Source organism: Phyllostomus hastatus, unplaced genomic scaffold (assembly GCF_019186645.2).
Source record: "Phyllostomus hastatus isolate PE091 unplaced genomic scaffold, TTU_PhHast_1.1 phas_scaffold_78, whole genome shotgun sequence".
Classification (NCBI taxonomy): Eukaryota; Metazoa; Chordata; class Mammalia; order Chiroptera; family Phyllostomidae; genus Phyllostomus; species Phyllostomus hastatus.
Window position 1 is genome coordinate 6,518,216 of NW_025334041.1, and position 16,821 is coordinate 6,535,036.

The following is a 16,821-nucleotide window of genomic DNA, read 5'->3' on the forward strand; positions in this document are numbered from 1 at the left end:
TTGAGCCATTAAATCGATGCTCAAGAACAATAAAAAAGATATGACTAAATTATCGAAGGAGTTTTTTACACATGGGTGCTAAAAAGGCCCCAGGATGAAGATAGAACTTGCTTGGGGAGGAAAAAGGAAAATGGAGTGTTCAATGCCATCTTTTTTTTTTTTTAACATATTTTATTTATTTATTTTCAGAGAGAGGGGAAGGGAGGGAGAAAGACAGGGAGAGAAACATGGATGTGAGAAACATCAGTTTGGCTGCCCCTCACCCCCTCCCCCCCAACCAGGGACCTGGCCCGCAACCTGGGCATGTGCCCTCACTGAGAATCGAACCGGCAACCTGGGTTCACAGGCCAGCACTCAATCCACTGAGCCACACCAGCCAGGGCTCAGTGCCATCTTTAATGAATAAGGAGAAAACAAAGATGTGGTAACTGACAAACTTAAGAAGCTGTTAAAGAGCATAGGCTTAAAATAAGCAGAACTTTTTAAGGAGAATGGTCTATGGTCTAAACTAGTGCTGACTGATAGAAATATAAGGTAAATGATATAGTAACTGTAATATTCTAGTAGGCATATTAAGGAAGAGTTAAAAGCTGGAATTAACTTTATTAATATATATTATTTAACCCAATGCATATACATTATCATTTCAACATGCAATCAATATAAAAAATTACTAGGCTTCATTTTGTATGATTCATTAGTCTGTATTCTTTTCTTTTCTAATAATCTTTGAAGTATAGCATACCTCATTTAGAAATGTTTACATTTCAACCACAAAAAACCCCAGATGGGGTTAGTGGCCATCATATTACATATACTTTTCATAGATACAGAACATTTTCATCATTGCCAAAAGATCTACTGCAGAGTGCAAACTGAAATGAACAGTAAGTAGTACCCCGTACTGGGTGAGGATGGGGGGAAATAGGGACTCTGCTACACGACTGGTGATATACAATTTAAAACACTTCCCTAAAGAGCATGCAGACCAAAAGTTTACATTTTCATGCTCTCAGATTCAACAAATTCCACTTCCACAAATTTATAATTTTGAGAGGATGTAATATTTAAATAAAAGAACATTCAACAACAGTGAAGAACTGTAAAAACCAAGTTTTAAAGACAAGTGAACAAAATAATATATGATGGTAGTCCCATATATTAAAATACCACCTAGCCATTAAAAGAAAAGTTTTAGAAGGATAGGAAAAATACCTATACATTGAATGGAAAAATTATTACAGGTATCCCCCATTTTTCAAAAGTTCACATTATGCCAATTCACTTTTATGAAAGACCTACATTAGTACCTGTTTTCACTAACCAAAGAAATCCAAAGGGTTTTTACTTTGGGGGGAAAAGGAAGTGTGGGGGGAGTAGCATTAAGTGTTTGATTTACAGCAAACCTTTCTACAGGAGGTGCACACCCAGAGCCTCGAGAGTGGCACTTAGAAGCTCCTTCCCCAGGGAACTACTCACTCACCATCTCAATATCAAGCTGCTATAGCTTTGAACTGTGTCTGTTAGCAGATATATTTTACCTCAATTTATTTTGTGCATCTGTTATCAAGATGTGTCCTGAGGTATCAGAAAAAACAAAGAGAGCACTAAGGGTATTACACTTAACGTAAAACTGGACGTAATTAAGCATATTTAGTATGATTTGTTAGGTTATTTTTGGGGTCTGGAAACACTCAGAATTTTTCCAACTTCTTTGCTTTACACATTTCGGTTTATAAAAGGCTTCAAAGGAATACTATTTTCGGATAGCAGAGGAGACCTGTATTATTAGTGGGCACAATATTACATACCTTTAAACATTTTCTTGTGTATACACTGGAAAACAATGAAAAGAACACAAACTGGAATGGCATTAAAGAAACTGGCAAGTAAAGATCTCAGAAAATTCTCTCCATTATAAAAGAAATGAGAAAACTGACAAAATTATCACAATCAACTTCTTCAAAACCCTGGAAATTAAAAGGCTTGCAGCAGATTCGAAGAGTGCTTATTCAATAGAAAGGACTGAATCCCGGCAAAACAAACAAACAAACAAACAAAAAACAGCAGCTCTTCTTGCATTTTAACTTGCCCATCCTCCCCTCCCCTCCCCAGCTCCACAGCAGCCTTTAAAACCAACAGGCAAAAATGACAGAAATCAGCAGCTTATCTGCAAATAGAAGAGGCAGAACAGGCTCCTTCAAAGCCCCGTTCCCAAAAACCCCTGAAAGATCCCATGAGATAACCAAACCACTAAAATAACCAAAGATTTCAATGACAACACATAGCAAAGAAAACAGATTTTACAGAATTAGTTCCCAAAAAGTCACTAAGCAAACAACAAATAGCAACAATAAACCCTGGGGTATATGGGTAAGAGGGAGAATCTGACCAGAGTCGCCACACTGTATTATTTAAAAGTTCAGTTTTCTAGCAAAAAATATGAGAAATGCAAAACAAACAAACAAACAAAAACAAGCCACAAGAATGTATGGTCCATGTACAGCAGAAAAAGTAATCAATAAAAACTATGCCCAAGAAAACCCAGATATTAGACAAAGACTTTGAATCTGCTCTTTTAAATATGTTAAAAAAAAAAACTAAAGGAAAGCATGTCTGAAAAACTAAAGGAAAGCAATGTCTGCCAATGAATATCAATGAAGAGACAAATTATTAAAAAAAAACAAATAAAAATTCCCAAGTTGAAAAGTACAGTAACTGAAACTTCACAACTTGACAGATGTAAATCTTATCTTTTAGTGTACTTAGATTAAATGTGAAAGGATTAAACATTCCAATCAACAGGCAAAGACTGGCTGAATAAATTAAAAACAAACAAACAAACAAAAAAAACAAAAAAACCCCCATGATTCAACTCTATGGTGCCCATAAGAAACACTTTTTAGAATCACAGACACCCCAGCTTGAAAGAAAAGGTTTAGAAAAAGTAATAAAAACAGAGAGTGGCTATAATCCAGACTTGAAGACAAAGGTCATTACCACAGAAAAAGAATGCTTTATGATGATTAAAATATCTATTCATCAAGAAAGCATAACAATTACAAACAAATATCCCCCTAACAACAGAACCCAAAAATACAAAGACTAACAAAATGGAAGGGAGAAATAAGATAATTCAATGGTAACTGGATTTCAATACCTCATTTTTAAAAAATGGATAAAACAACTAGACAGAAGATAAACAAGGAAACAGAGGATTTGCACACTACCTTTCACATATAATTCTTCTATCTCCTTTGTTCCATGTATCTTCTCATTTATGCAAAAATATAAGAAACCAAAAACTTAACCAGACACTCATGAGATTGATTACCCATAAGAATAGGTGGAACTGTGGTAGAAAGGGGAAATCAAAATAGCGTAAAAAGAGATGTAAGGTGTGAGGGAGGCTTCTGGACACACTGTTTTATAGAACTGACTATTAACACCATAGTAATGTTTCACATATTCCAATTAAAAAAATACCCAGTATCAGCCAGGATGTGAGAACAACACAAAATAAACTAGAAGAGAAGTAACAAATTAAGTTACCTGTATTTCAAATCAGTATCATAACCATATTTAACAGAGTGGGGAAGGAAAGAACATAACAAAACTGTATTTTGACTTTATAAGACTAAAGACAAAAAGTATATACAAATACTATACCCTGGTAAGTAAATATATTTTTAACAGCAATTCTGAAACTACATTTATGTATATACCAGAATTGAACAAACATGTAAATAAATTGTGGATAAGAGCCAGGTTTTTCCCTGCCAAAGAAAGGAGTAACAAATAAGGAAAAGAGAAGACTAGAATGAACCTTGTGATAGTGGACTGGAATTGGTGTATCAATAAGAATTCACGGTTTTCACATCAATATATATGTATATAGTATTTATACATATATAAAAAGCATTCTTTTTCTGTGGTAATGATCTTTGTCTTCAAGTCTGTGTTGTAGCCACTCTCTGTTTTTATTACTTTTTCTAAACCTTTTCTTTCAAGCTGGTGTGTCTGTAGATACATATAGAAATTAATATGGATGTGTGAATGTATGTAATTACACAATTTCCTAGATCTGCTAAAGACACCTACAAGCAATGATACCACAAGAGCAATGACCAATTTTAGTGCTCAGACCCTGCATTCTAAATACTATCCTTGGAGAAATAACTGACTCCAGGGCTTAGGAAAGAATAATGTAAGATGAACCAGACAGTAAGGAATTGCACCAAAAAAGTGATGGGGCAAAGCGAAAGGATGAATAGGAGCCAACTTGAAATAGCTCTCAATGGTCAAAACTAGGGCAATTTGACAAAATTAATATTCATGTGCCTATATCAATATTAACAAATAACTGAATGAAGAATATATAAGAATGGTTCTTCTTTACAAAAGAATCCAATTTTTAAAATGTAGCATAATAGAAAATCACTATTAAAGCAAACAGCACAATAACTATGGTAGGCAAGAATTATTCACAGTGGATAAAAGTACAATATGATGAGAAATAAGTTATTTGAACAGTTCATCAAAGGACTAATATCTAAAACGTACAACTCAATAAGGCAAACAACCCAACTTAAAAACGGACCAAACACTTCAACTAACCACCAAAGACACAGATGGTGAATAAGCCCATGGTTAAAATCCTCAACAGCATTAGTCATCAGGAAAATGCAAATTGAAATCGCAAAGAGGTATCTCTACAATTCTACTAGAATAGCTAAAATTGAGTGAGGACCTCAAGAGCTAGTGAGTATGTGAAGCAATTTAGAGTTCTCATACACAGTTGATGGAGAAGTAAACTGTTACAACTATGAAGGAAAATAGTTTGGCAATCTTTGAAAAAGTTAAACACATACCTACCTATGACTTAGCTTAAGTACCAAAGAAAAATGAAATGATGTGCCACAACCAATTACTGTTTTTTAAAAAGTTTACCAAAAAAAGCAGGAAAGAAAATATTCAAATTTTAACATTGGTTGTATTTTGCTAACTGGATTTGGAGGTAATTCAGTTTTATAATATCTTCTGTTTTCCAAGTTATTATTGAGAAACCTGAAGCATTTCCATTTTAAAAAATCATATAGAAAATGAAGTCATGTTCACCACAAATCAGTATGTTTTTTAAATAGATAAATCAGATGTTCTTTATTTTCCATTTCTGACAAGTTCATTAGATTGCAAAGGAAAAAATTATAGAAGGTAACTCTGACAAGACTTCAATCATGATGTGAATGGAAATACAATCAAGGGAGAAAAATAAAGGCTGTAAAACTATAAAATAAGATGGACTAATAGCTGGTTAGTTGTATGTCAAATTCAACAGAATTATACACTATAAGGATCCATCCTTAATTAAACCCAGAAAACATCATTCAACACTTTGATAAAAACATGAAAGATATGCTTGTCCCACTGGCAGATGATAAAAGCTGAGAAAGGTGACAAAAACATTATATGACACACTCAGAACCCAATGAAATTTAACATGGAAATATGTGGATCTAAAACCATGTCCTTTTTCCCCACCCCCAAACCACAGTCTGATAGACGAGGTTTCAGGTAAAATCAGAACTATAAAACAAGACTAAAAAATAAGGTGGTAGGACTTTTTTTCAGCCAATCAACAATCTCCTCCAATTACCACCACCCACAAAAGTGAAGAAGATAAAACAAGAGCAGCATAAGAGGAAAAAGCAGAGGCCTCTTAGCTAACACTGCGCTCCATAAATCAATAGCTACCCTAAAAAGGTAATTTAACTTTGGGTCTCATTAACAAACTTATATAGCAAGCAGAATGAGACAAGATGGGTGTATGCTAATCTGCAATTGTAAAATCACAAGATCCTCAGTGTTGGGGTGTCAGCAGGGATACTACCAAATAAAGTTCAGAGGTGAGTAACAATGATGGTTAGAAGGACATAACCCCCTGCAATACAAATGTTAAACTTTAAAGGAAATGGAAATGCTAAAAGTCTCTACAAATGACTCAGAGAGGGCTGTTTTCAAACTATTAAATAATAATATTAAAAAAATTAGATTTATCTTTTTGGTCTCAAGGAGTAAATTAGAACTTCTGAATACAAATATTAAATTTCAAGTACATACAAAAATAGGAAGAAAAAATTAACAGTGACAGCTACTCAAAGATGAAATGTACTTCCTTAGAAAGCAGTGAGTTTTCAACTTATGCCAGACAAGCTCTCTCCATTAGAAATATAATACAAGTCACACTAATTTAAAATTTTCTAGTAGTCATATTTTACAAAAGAAAAAAGAAACAGTAAAATCAACTGTAATAATGTATTTAACTTGCTATGCCCAAAACATTTCAGCATGCAATCAATATAAAAATTAGTAAGAAATTTTATATTTTCAAAGTGGACTTTAAAGAAGAAAGGCTCCAATCCCATGGGACTGATACTCTTAAAAGAAGAGAAAAAGACACTAGACATATCTCTCCCTTCCTTTCCACTTGTGCAGAGTAAAGGTCATGTGAGAACACACTAAGAAGGTGGCCGTATGCACGTCAGGAAGAAACCTCACCCAAAACCAAACCTGTTGGCACCTTCATCTTGGACTTCCAGCCCTCAGAACTATGAGAAAATAAATGTCTGTTGTTTAAGCAACCCAATCTTCAGTACTCCATTACGGAAGCCCAAGCAGACTAATACAGTTCCTAAGAAAGTAATCTTAAAAACCTATTGCAAACCAAATTAGGTTATTGTTAAAATTATGGCAAATGTTTATGTATTTTTATAAACTTATTCTACAAGCAAAGACTTGAGAAGCCTGCCCTGTTGAGCTACTAAAGTAATCAAAATAATTTGATACCTCAAAACTATAAATTCTAATTTTACTCATATACATAACCAAAGTCTCCAACTTATATTTCATTATAGAAACAACATCCTACTCAACATCTGTACTACATACAATAAAGCCAGAAATCAGAGGGGGCCTCAAAAGAGCATACCAGTCATTGCATCCTACCCAAACAATATTTGTATGTAATATTAAACAACGACTAATACATAAAAAATTGACAGTGCCTACCTACTAAAACAGTAGTCTTAAAGAAGTTCAAAATAAGGGAAAGATCATCTAAGACTCAGATAATTTGGGAAAGTTTTCCAAAATGAGTAGTTTTGACCTGGGCCTTCCTTAACAGATGACGGGACTTCAAGGGAGAGAATAGCGTAAGCAGAGGCAAGAATACAAACATGACTCGATCTGAATAGACAGAAAAAGCCAAATCAAGGAGGACCTGAAATGACTGCCTCAGTGTTTAGTGAAGGAACACAGAATCACAGAGCAATATGAGTACAGCTAGAAATATGCATTCCAGTATCTGCTCTTATAGCTGTCCTCCAGTGGGTAAGTTACATTACCTTTCTGAGCCTTAGATTGAAATGATGTCTTTATGAGGTTATTGTAAGGTATATATGAAATATTTGCCACTTCACATACAGTAAGTACAATGTGCAATTATTAAGGCCTCCGGGCTCTTACACTGCAGGTAAGTGATTCCCAATCCTGGCTGTCATCAGAAGCATCTGGGGAGCTTTATAAAAACAGATACCTGGGCCTCAGCCTAGAAACAGAGAAGTAGAATCTTACTGGTAGGGCCCAGGAAACAGTATTGTTAACAAGAACCTCAGAAGCCTAGACTATTAATAGAAAGATATTTAAGGTTCTATAATAGGCCAATTATGAAAGTAGTATTTGGGGTACAATAATCTTACGAAGACTTATTAAATGAAATGGGGAGAATGGAAGCAGTAAGACCAATGAGGAAACTACTCAACAGGAAAGCCAGTCCTTTATTCATGTTGGTTAGATTCTATTTGTTAAATGGAATCCACTAGTGAATGATGAACTATACTTAGAACACTCACCCATCAATTAAAAAAAAATTAATGGAATCTCTCAGCCCTACCTCAAAATGTCTAACAGATTCAAATAAAAGTTTCCACCAAGCACAAAATTCCTCCCCTATTCCCTTACTCCAGGGCCAGTACTAATCTTGATAGTACATTTATCTCATATAATATGATGTATTTGCAAGTCTGTGGTATTACTTCTGCATTTCCTCCATGTTGACCAAATACTTAATTTTCATAAAGATAGGGGCTGCAACTTTTCAGCAAGTCTAAAATTACCCCAAAATTTCAAAAAAGAGAAGAAAAGAACCACATCCATGTAAGTATCTTTTTAACAGGACAGCACCATGATCAAACTTAACTTCTGGTGAGTCCCCTGGCCAGCTAAGTTATTCTAGTTATCTTGTTGGCTCTCAGCTGAATGAATCATCTCATAATGTAACTCCTCGTTGTTCTGTGTTAGACCAACTTTTATATTCTAATATAAAACCCAAGACAGAACTGACTATAGTTCTATCTAGGATTACTAATTTCATCCTTTCTGCCAAGTTGTCTTGTTTCCAAACTTGAGCTAGGGATATGTTAACTACTAGATTCACCCTTCTTGGCAAAAAGAAAACTAAGACTACAAGTTGTCCTCTGAGCATATATGATCTTTACAAATTATACAATGACTACATATTTTGTATTTTAAGGTTCTTTTCTATTTGTACCTTATTTTATATGCCCACAAAACATGAAACACTTCTCCTTATTTTGTTTTCACTTGGCATTTCAACTATATAGAATATAGCTGGAAAACATAAATGGAAATCTAAATGCTTAGTAGGTAGTAGAACTTCCATCCAGAAATGAATCAGGAAATAAAAGTTGAGCAACTAAATCACAAGGATTTGGAACGGCAAACTGGATAGGTACAAACTTCATAGACAGAAGAAAGTAAATACATGCATAGAGCAAAAAAGGTGAAAAGCAATGTTAAAAAGCAAAAATAACCATCATGCTGCATTATTTAACAGTCCTGTATTATATAAGTCACAGCACAAAACCAAATATTCCTAATCATGATTGTAACAAGTTCAGTATATTCTTCCAAAAATAAAGAAGCTAATCAGTTTATACATAAAAAATCTCTCTCCAGTAATATAAGAAACATAAATTAAAACAAGTTAATGTACTAAACTAACAAATATCCCAGGAAAATAACTAAGACAGAAGAGGTTTGCTTAAAGGTTCTCTTTAAAATAATTCTAAAATACTGAAATTACAACATAAAATGGCTGGGCAAATTAGGATACCAACACTGAATACCATATACGTATTTAATACATGTTTAATCCATATTTAATTCAGATAGGTCAAGGGCGTCAAACTCATTTTCACAGGAATCCACATCAGCCTCACAGTTGCCGTCAAAGGGCTGACTGTATTTTTAGGATTGTATAAATGTAACTACTCCTTAACTAGGGACAACAAGGTGCCAGGCTGGACAAAACTAGGTGGAGGGCAGATTCAGCCCATGGGCCTTGTGCTTGCCACCTGTGATACAGGTTATTACACCAAAAACTGTATTAAAGTGAGTATCATCTTGGTTCTGTATCAAATTTAAGAATTTACAAAGTACTTTTACATATATTACCTCTCGATAGATAATTCATGCCAGAAATTATCAACTCTAATGGTTCATCAAAATAAACTAAAACACTGAAAATACGCACTTTTGAACCCCCACTTCACATCTAGTGAATTGATGAACCTCCAAGTGTCAATCACTGGAAGTGTTTCCAATGCCTGACCACGATTAAGAACCACTAACCACTAATAAACCACTAATTACAAGCATGAAAAAACATATATGTAGTTTAAAAAGAACACAAATTAACATTTAGTGATTGAAATAACTTAATGGATTCCCCCCATTAATTTGTTTAAATTAATCATAAAAGGAACTAAGTATACCTATGAAACTTTTCAAAATTAAAAATAGTTTAAAATGTTGATGCTTAAAGATATTCGATGTATTAGTTACTGAAAAAGTTTTGTTTAGATCACCTCACATCCCTGAATGTTACATGTAACAAGTGAAGCAGTACCCTGGTTATTTTAATAACAGTATAAATAAAAATCACTGGGATAAAATTAGTATGAATGTTTTGCCCCCATTTAACAAACAATAATATCACAGAAAATATTTATAATATTCTCTAAAACTGACTGCCAATCTATAGCAAAATCTTCCTCAGAAAGAAAGAACTCTGATTACAATCCAATGGACATAAGGATACAAATCTGAATACTTAAAGATACAAAATGTCATTATGTAAAGAAACACTAGCATCATCCTTGGTTTCAAACAGCTACTGATGTGAAATGTACCAGCAGAAAGTTTAAATAAGAAGCTTATTTAAATACTACTACTATTTTAATATTCCTCAAGAAACCAGTGACGTCACTGTCTTACTTTGAAGGGTGCAGAAGTTTCACATAAATCACTTATTTCCGATTTCTTTCAACTCTCCACACCAAAGCAAATATCAACCAAATCTTAAAAACTAAAATTAAATTTAGAACAAAACAGTACCAACAAATTAAATGACCAAACTACAGTATAGCTTTTGTCTAATAAGGCATATTCAAATACTAAACATAAAAATTCAAAGCACAAATGAGTAAGTTTATAATAATCTTAAAATGTTTAATTTCCATCCCCGATCTCTATTATTGAGACACATGACCACTTAGAAAGTCCCCCAAGCGTCTCAGTTTCCTGTTTTAAATTACCTATTTCAAGGAACGGTACCGTACTTCCCCTTCACCCATACACTCCAGAAAGCTCAGATATTTCTGGACTCATTACCCACCATTTACATCTCCTCACATACCACACACCTCACAACCACCCCCTGTACTTCATGTCCTTTGCCACGGCCCTTGTTAATGTCCTTATCTTTCAGTCCTCAAACTGCTACCTTAACCTTCCTTAATTCACTGCCCCCACCTTGGTGCTCTCTTTCCCTACAGGAATTATCATGATGCTCATAGTTACCACTCTTCTTTTAAAACCCTTCAATAAAGATTTTTTTTTATCCTCGGCATAGCACACAGTATCTCTGCTTCCCTCTGTAGCCTTTTAACTTTCACCACCATGATTTCTCAGCTTAGAGTCAGTTATCCTTCCTCTGCCAAATCACTTGCCCCCACCTTTAGAGATTCATCTTTTCCAGTTTGGAAAACGTGTCCTTCTCTCTACTCTTCCCACCGTATACCTACCTCTAAATCATATCACAAATAATTTACCAAGTAAATGCCAGGTGGGCAATATAAAAGTGAACAAAACACAGTCCTTGACTTTAAGAACTTGCCATGTATTATCTCATTTAATTTTCATTTAATTTTTCAATAACATTAGAGTCCTGCTTTACAAAGAAACAAAAAGTCTTATTTGCCCAAGGTTCAGTAAAGCTTTTTGGACATGAACCCAGGCTTGACTCTAAAATCCAAGCTCTTAATCACCATGCTTTCTATTTCTACTGGCACAGCATTTAACTCACTTTCCCTAGTAAGACACATACTTGTTAAGTGAATGAACTTCAGTGTTGAAATCCTAAGCCAGTAACCGCTATCAGTGCTATGGCTTTAATTGATAGTGTCTTGTGTCAAAGAGTTCAGAAGCTCTGAGGTACTAACACATGAGAAAAGATCAATGTCCCATTACTCATTATGTCACAGTTTATGTAGCAAAATATTGGACGTGTTAAACGAAACACTGGGACATGTTAAACAAATCGCAGCTTATCCATATAGTTATGTGCCACTTAAAATGGGGATGTGTTCTGAGAAATGAGGTTAAGCACTTCTGTCATTGTGTGAACATCAGAGTGCACAAACACAAACCTAAGTACACAGCCTACTGCACACGTCAGCCTATTGCCCCTAGGCTAAGCCTGTACAGCATGTTACTGTACTGAATGCTGTAGGCAGCTGTAACACAATGGTTAAGTAATTGTGCATCCAAACATCAAAAAGTTACAGTAAAAATACGGTATTACAAGACTAAAAATGGTACACCTGTACAGGGCACTTATATAAGGGGCCCTGATTGACCCTCATATGCATGAGGTTCATTAATTCTGCGTTGGAAAACACTGACCTAGTATTATATAACATTGTATGTCCAGTAACTACCACATTTTGCAAAAATTAATTAAATTATAAACACACACAAGCTGCCTAGGTGATTTTGAGTCCCTAGTTTGAAAAAACTGAAAAAATACTATGTATTAAGTGGTAGGAGGTCCAGGAAGAAGAATGGACTAGATGGCTAAGGAGGGCTTCTTGCTTCTCCATTTCCTAGGGTCCTTCGATGGCTCTCCATCACCCAGTGCACTGGTCCCCAGTCTGGCTTTGAGATGAGCTCCTCTCAAGCAGCCCACCCCACGTCTCTCTCTAACCACACTTGCTATTTGGACTACAGAATAAATGAATCCAAATAAGGCAAAGACACATGGACTTACAGTAATAACACTTAAAGTCTTTCCTCCTCACACCAAGACCTCCAACCTCTTCTACATACTGCACCCTCCTCAAGTGTTTTTTTTTACAAACTTTGTTACCACAATCCTTAATAAAAAAAGTTACATCCCAAGCAATACTTATAAAACAAAATTTAACCCCCCCAATTGTTTATGAAGTGCAATGTATTGTTTTCTGTTTCTTCCCTACTTTTTGAAAAGCATCAGTAAAAGTCCACAAAACTGATTTCAAGACCAACTGAGTCTCCACTCGCAGTCTACAGAACTCCACTGCAGAGGCCAACAGTCTACATCTAACAGTATGCTCTCATCTGGCAGGCCTAGCCTACAATCACGCTACCTTAGAATTCTTCTCTGCAAAAACACATTTTTTCTGCATCGGTTTCATTGTACAATCAACCTTATGTCATTTACAGTTCAAAGTCAGCACATTAAAAAAGAACACACCAAAAGTTTTGTCTTAAAATTTAGTAAAATGCATAAATGTTAAAATAAAAATTTACAACCTCTAGTAAAAAACTGAAGATAGCTTATTAGCTCAAAACGGGAAACCCGGCTCTCAGCAGGTAATTTAGTGGGCAGAAGCCCTCTCACTGGCGAAACCCCGGGCAGGGCAGGGCAGGGCAGGGCAGGGCAGGGCAGGGCAGGGCAGGGCTCGCGCGAGGACGCACGCCTGCCGCCGAATCACGGGAAGTCCGAGACCCAAGGGCCCCACCACCGCCACCTTCTCTCGGTCCCGCCGTCCTCTGGCCCGCCCCACTCGGGAGGCCTCGGAGACCACAGACCTAACGCCTCCTCCTCCTCCTCCTGCCCGAGCTTTTTCTTTTGGGCGGGGGGGCGGGGGGGGAGGATGGGGAGAGAGCTTCTGTCTGTGATGCCGCCAGCCCTCCACAACTGCTTTAGGGTCTGTCAGCAGTGCCACCTCGTCTCAAACCTGCTCGAGGTTCTGGCGCGCACTTCAATACTGAAGATGGTTTCCACGGGGGGACGCCCATCAATCCAAGCAACTCGCACAACCAACTTCTGAAACACAACCTACGGACGACAACACGACCCTTCCTGTGGTTGTGTACTCAACACCTTATCCCCAAACAAAACCGGAAACCGAAGTTCTCAACCAAGTGACCAATGCGTCCCTCTTCTGCCGAGGGAAACCTACCTGACAGACAGAAGACGACTGTCTACCGCCAGGTGCGAACTTGGGTCCGCCAGCCCGAGAGCGCGCGCGCGCGGTACCGTCAGGGGCCGCACGACGAGCGCCGGCCGCACCGCGCCGTCCCGCCGCGGACCGACACTGTGTTGCCGCGCGCAGGCCCCCCCCCGCCCCCCCCCCGCGGCGTCCGCGTGCACTTCACGGCTCCCCCAACCCCCGTCCTCTGGCGCCACCCCCCAGCAGCCGGGCGGGCGGACCGGCTGCTTCCTGCCGCCGCGCCCCCTTCCCGGGCTATTTGCAGGAGCGAGGGACCCGTCCAGGCGGCGGGGACGCGCTCTGAAGCTGCGGGGACCCCGCTAGGCACCGGCCTCCAGCCCCCGGGGCTCCCGCACAGGTCACCGCGTCCGTGTCCGCCAGCACACCTGACGCCGCAAGTCTCCCCGCGGCTCGCCCGCGGCCCTGGGGGCGGGCGTGCGGGGCCGGCCACCCCCGTCAGCCGCAGGACCGGCATAAGGTGCTCCTGAACCTGCGCCGCCCGCTCACGTAGCCTCTCAAGGGCACACTCCACAGAACCCTCTCCCTCCCATCCAGGCAGAGCCGCAAGAACTCTTCAAGTTTAAGGCTGAACTGCAACAATAACCTCGCAAGACTGTTACTTCAGCAGCCAAGCGAGCACCCGATGCCACCAATTACCCCCCACGCCCCGCAACCCCCCGGATCTGAAACGGCGCGCTCGCACGGGGCGACCCGGCCCAGGGAAATGTGTTCGAACAATCTCCGCGGCGTATTTCCTACCCGACACCCAGAACGAGGTGGAACTCGGCAGTGGAAAATGTGAATGAAACGGCCTTGCTCTTTTTCCAATACGCGGGGGAGGAAAGAAAATGAAAGGGCTTCTTGACAGAATAACTGAAAACGCTGAGATGTTTTTTTTAAAAAAAATCACTCCCTTCAGCATCCCCGGGCCTTAGCTCCAGCGGGGGCGCCCCCTTTTAAAGCAGCGACCCTCCCCACCTTTCCACTCCTCGGGAGGGCGCCCTTCCCTGGCGCTCTTTCCCCTTTTCCTTGAAAATTAAGCCCAAAACCAGGCTCCCGATCCTCGGTCCTCGAGCCTCGTCCGCCCTCCACCGGCCTCCGGGGCCGCGCCCGGGGAAAGGAAAGCCCGAGCGGCGCGGCGCGCAGCGAGCAGGCGGCGCGGGTGCCCGAGCGCCGCAGCCGCGGCCGCCGCCTTCGCCGCAGCTGCCGCCCGGCGCATCCTTCTTCCTCCCGCCCCGCCGCCGCCCTCCCGGGCCGGCCCACCCACCCCGACCTCCGCGCCAGGCCCGCGCCCGCGAGGGAAGCTCGCCACGGGCGAGGCGGCCGACCGCGGGGGAAGCGGGGCGGCGGGAGCCGGCGGCCCCGGCAGAGACGACCCCCTCGGGCTGCTCCCGCCGCGGCGCCGGAGGCCGCGGCTCCCGGCCCCCCGGCTCCCCGGGCCTGCCCGCCGCGGCACAGGAAATGCCCCCGCCGCCGCCGCTCTCCGCACGTTCAATTCAAACTGTCACCGCCGCCGCCTCCCCTCCCCCCGGGTCCGCCGCCGCGCCCCGGGCCCCGTCGCCCCCACCCCACTCCTTCGGCGGCCGCCCCCGCCTCGCCTCGCCTCGGGGCGTTTCCCCGGCCCCGGCCCGCGGCCGCCGAGCCCCCCGCGGCCGGAGCCGCCGACCCGAGCCGCGGCGGCCCAGAGCTGAGGCTCACCCATGGTGCTGCTGTTGACGCTCCTCTCCTCAGCAGCAGCGGATCTCGCACTGACCGACATCCCCTCCCCCTCCGCGACCAGCCCGGGAGCGGCGCAGCCCGCGGATTCTCCAAAGGCGCCTACGCCAGTTCCGCGGCGTAGCCGCCCGGCGTCGCTGCCCCGCTTACGCAGCCGACAGCAGACGGACTCCTCCTCGGGCTCTCACCCGACTCCCGCTCCCTCCTCCGCGCCCGCCCCCTCAGCGCCGGCTTCCGGGCCGAGCGGAGGCTGGCTGCGCTCTCGCGAGATCCCCCCTCCCCGCCTCGCCGGCCCGCTCCACGGCGAGCATGACTTCACTGGCGTTCGCACTCGCTGGCTGTTCGGGCGCAGCCGCCATGTTTACATTGGCGGGATTTGGCCCCTCGGGGGTCACGGGTAGGCAGGCCTCTGTGCAGGGCTCTTCAACATGGTCTCTAAGTTTTAACCACGTTACGTTGGTCAGTGAAAAGCCTGGGGACGGCGAGAAGGAGTGGCCGGTGGGTGCGAGGGTGGGGTTTTGCCCGAATTAAAGATGGCCGCCGTGCGTGCCGCCCCGCGCATGTTCACGTCACGTTTTGAGGAGGTGGATGCCGCCCTGTTGGCCTCAGCTCCTCTCTACGGAGTTGGCGTAAGGCAGAGAGGCGCCACTGGAAGAGGCCAGGCTGGGGAGCGGCGCCCAGGGCGGGGGCTTTGTCCACGCCTGGGCTCCCAGCTACTGACCTGGCGGCCTTGTGAGCGAAGGGAAGAGACACTTGGAGGCAAGTGTCTATGCTCCCCCCCTCCAGCCCCGTTTCCTCCGCTTCCTGGACTCGGGTATGAAAGTGAGGTTAGGCCCTGGTTGCCCTGACATTCGCCTAGCGCTGTCACTTTGGTGGCCGGGTACAGCCGGGGGATCGGCTGCTGCAGCTTCCACTCCACGGTCACACTGTGTCGTCTCCCCTTCTTGCGCCCGGGTCGGTCCTCGTGGAGCTCACACTCCAGTTCAGGGAATGAATGGGCACACGTGGGACTCCTGGGTGACAGAGTAATCAAGGGCTAAGGTGGCGTGGTGGAGCAGTGACTGTCCCTCTGTCATTGGAGCCATCTCCAAATGCCTTCTAGCGCAAGTAGCTTCACTTGGCTCAGAGCAACCCCTGGGTGCTTCTCTGCCTTTCCTGAACACTCTCATCCTGTTAAGCTACATGTTAAGGAATTACATGTCTGTGAGCTGGCATAACTATGTGCACAGCAGCGTTGCTTATATTAGTGAAACAGTTTATCCACTGCAGAAGAAGAGATGGATAAGTTACATTGTTGGACAAATTGACATGCACAGTGTGCGTGCTAAATGGATATGAATGAGCTAAAGCTACCAGCGTTAATGTAGAAGTCATTAACATAATATTGAGAGGGGGAAAAGTTGCAGCAAGACATTTATGGTATACCATAGATAAAAGTTTAAAAACTGAAAATCATATGAGGAAATGACGGACACCAAATTCAGAATGG

General features: G+C 41.8%; 1 protein-coding gene across 4 annotated transcripts in view; it reads right to left on the bottom strand.

Moving 5' to 3' along the window:
- The window catches only part of SEPTIN7 (septin 7), a 73,518-nt gene extending 57,990 nt beyond the window's left edge, over nucleotides 1–15,528 (bottom strand). Inside the window, exons 1-2 of one of the 4 annotated variants that reach the window (XM_045827767.1) lie at nucleotides 15,315–15,528; nucleotides 10,251–10,252 (exon numbers count right to left, since the gene is read on the bottom strand). In XM_045827767.1, the coding sequence (XP_045683723.1) occupies nucleotides 10,251–10,252; nucleotides 15,315–15,375 (63 nt within the window). In that variant the 5' untranslated portion in view covers nucleotides 15,376–15,528. Of the gene's footprint in view, nucleotides 1–10,250; nucleotides 10,256–13,586; nucleotides 13,604–14,594; nucleotides 14,712–15,314 lie in introns of those variants that run through there. The other 3 variants (XM_045827766.1, XM_045827768.1, XM_045827769.1) reach the window with 3 other exon arrangements.
- Between the last annotated feature and the right edge of the window lie 1,293 nt (nucleotides 15,529–16,821).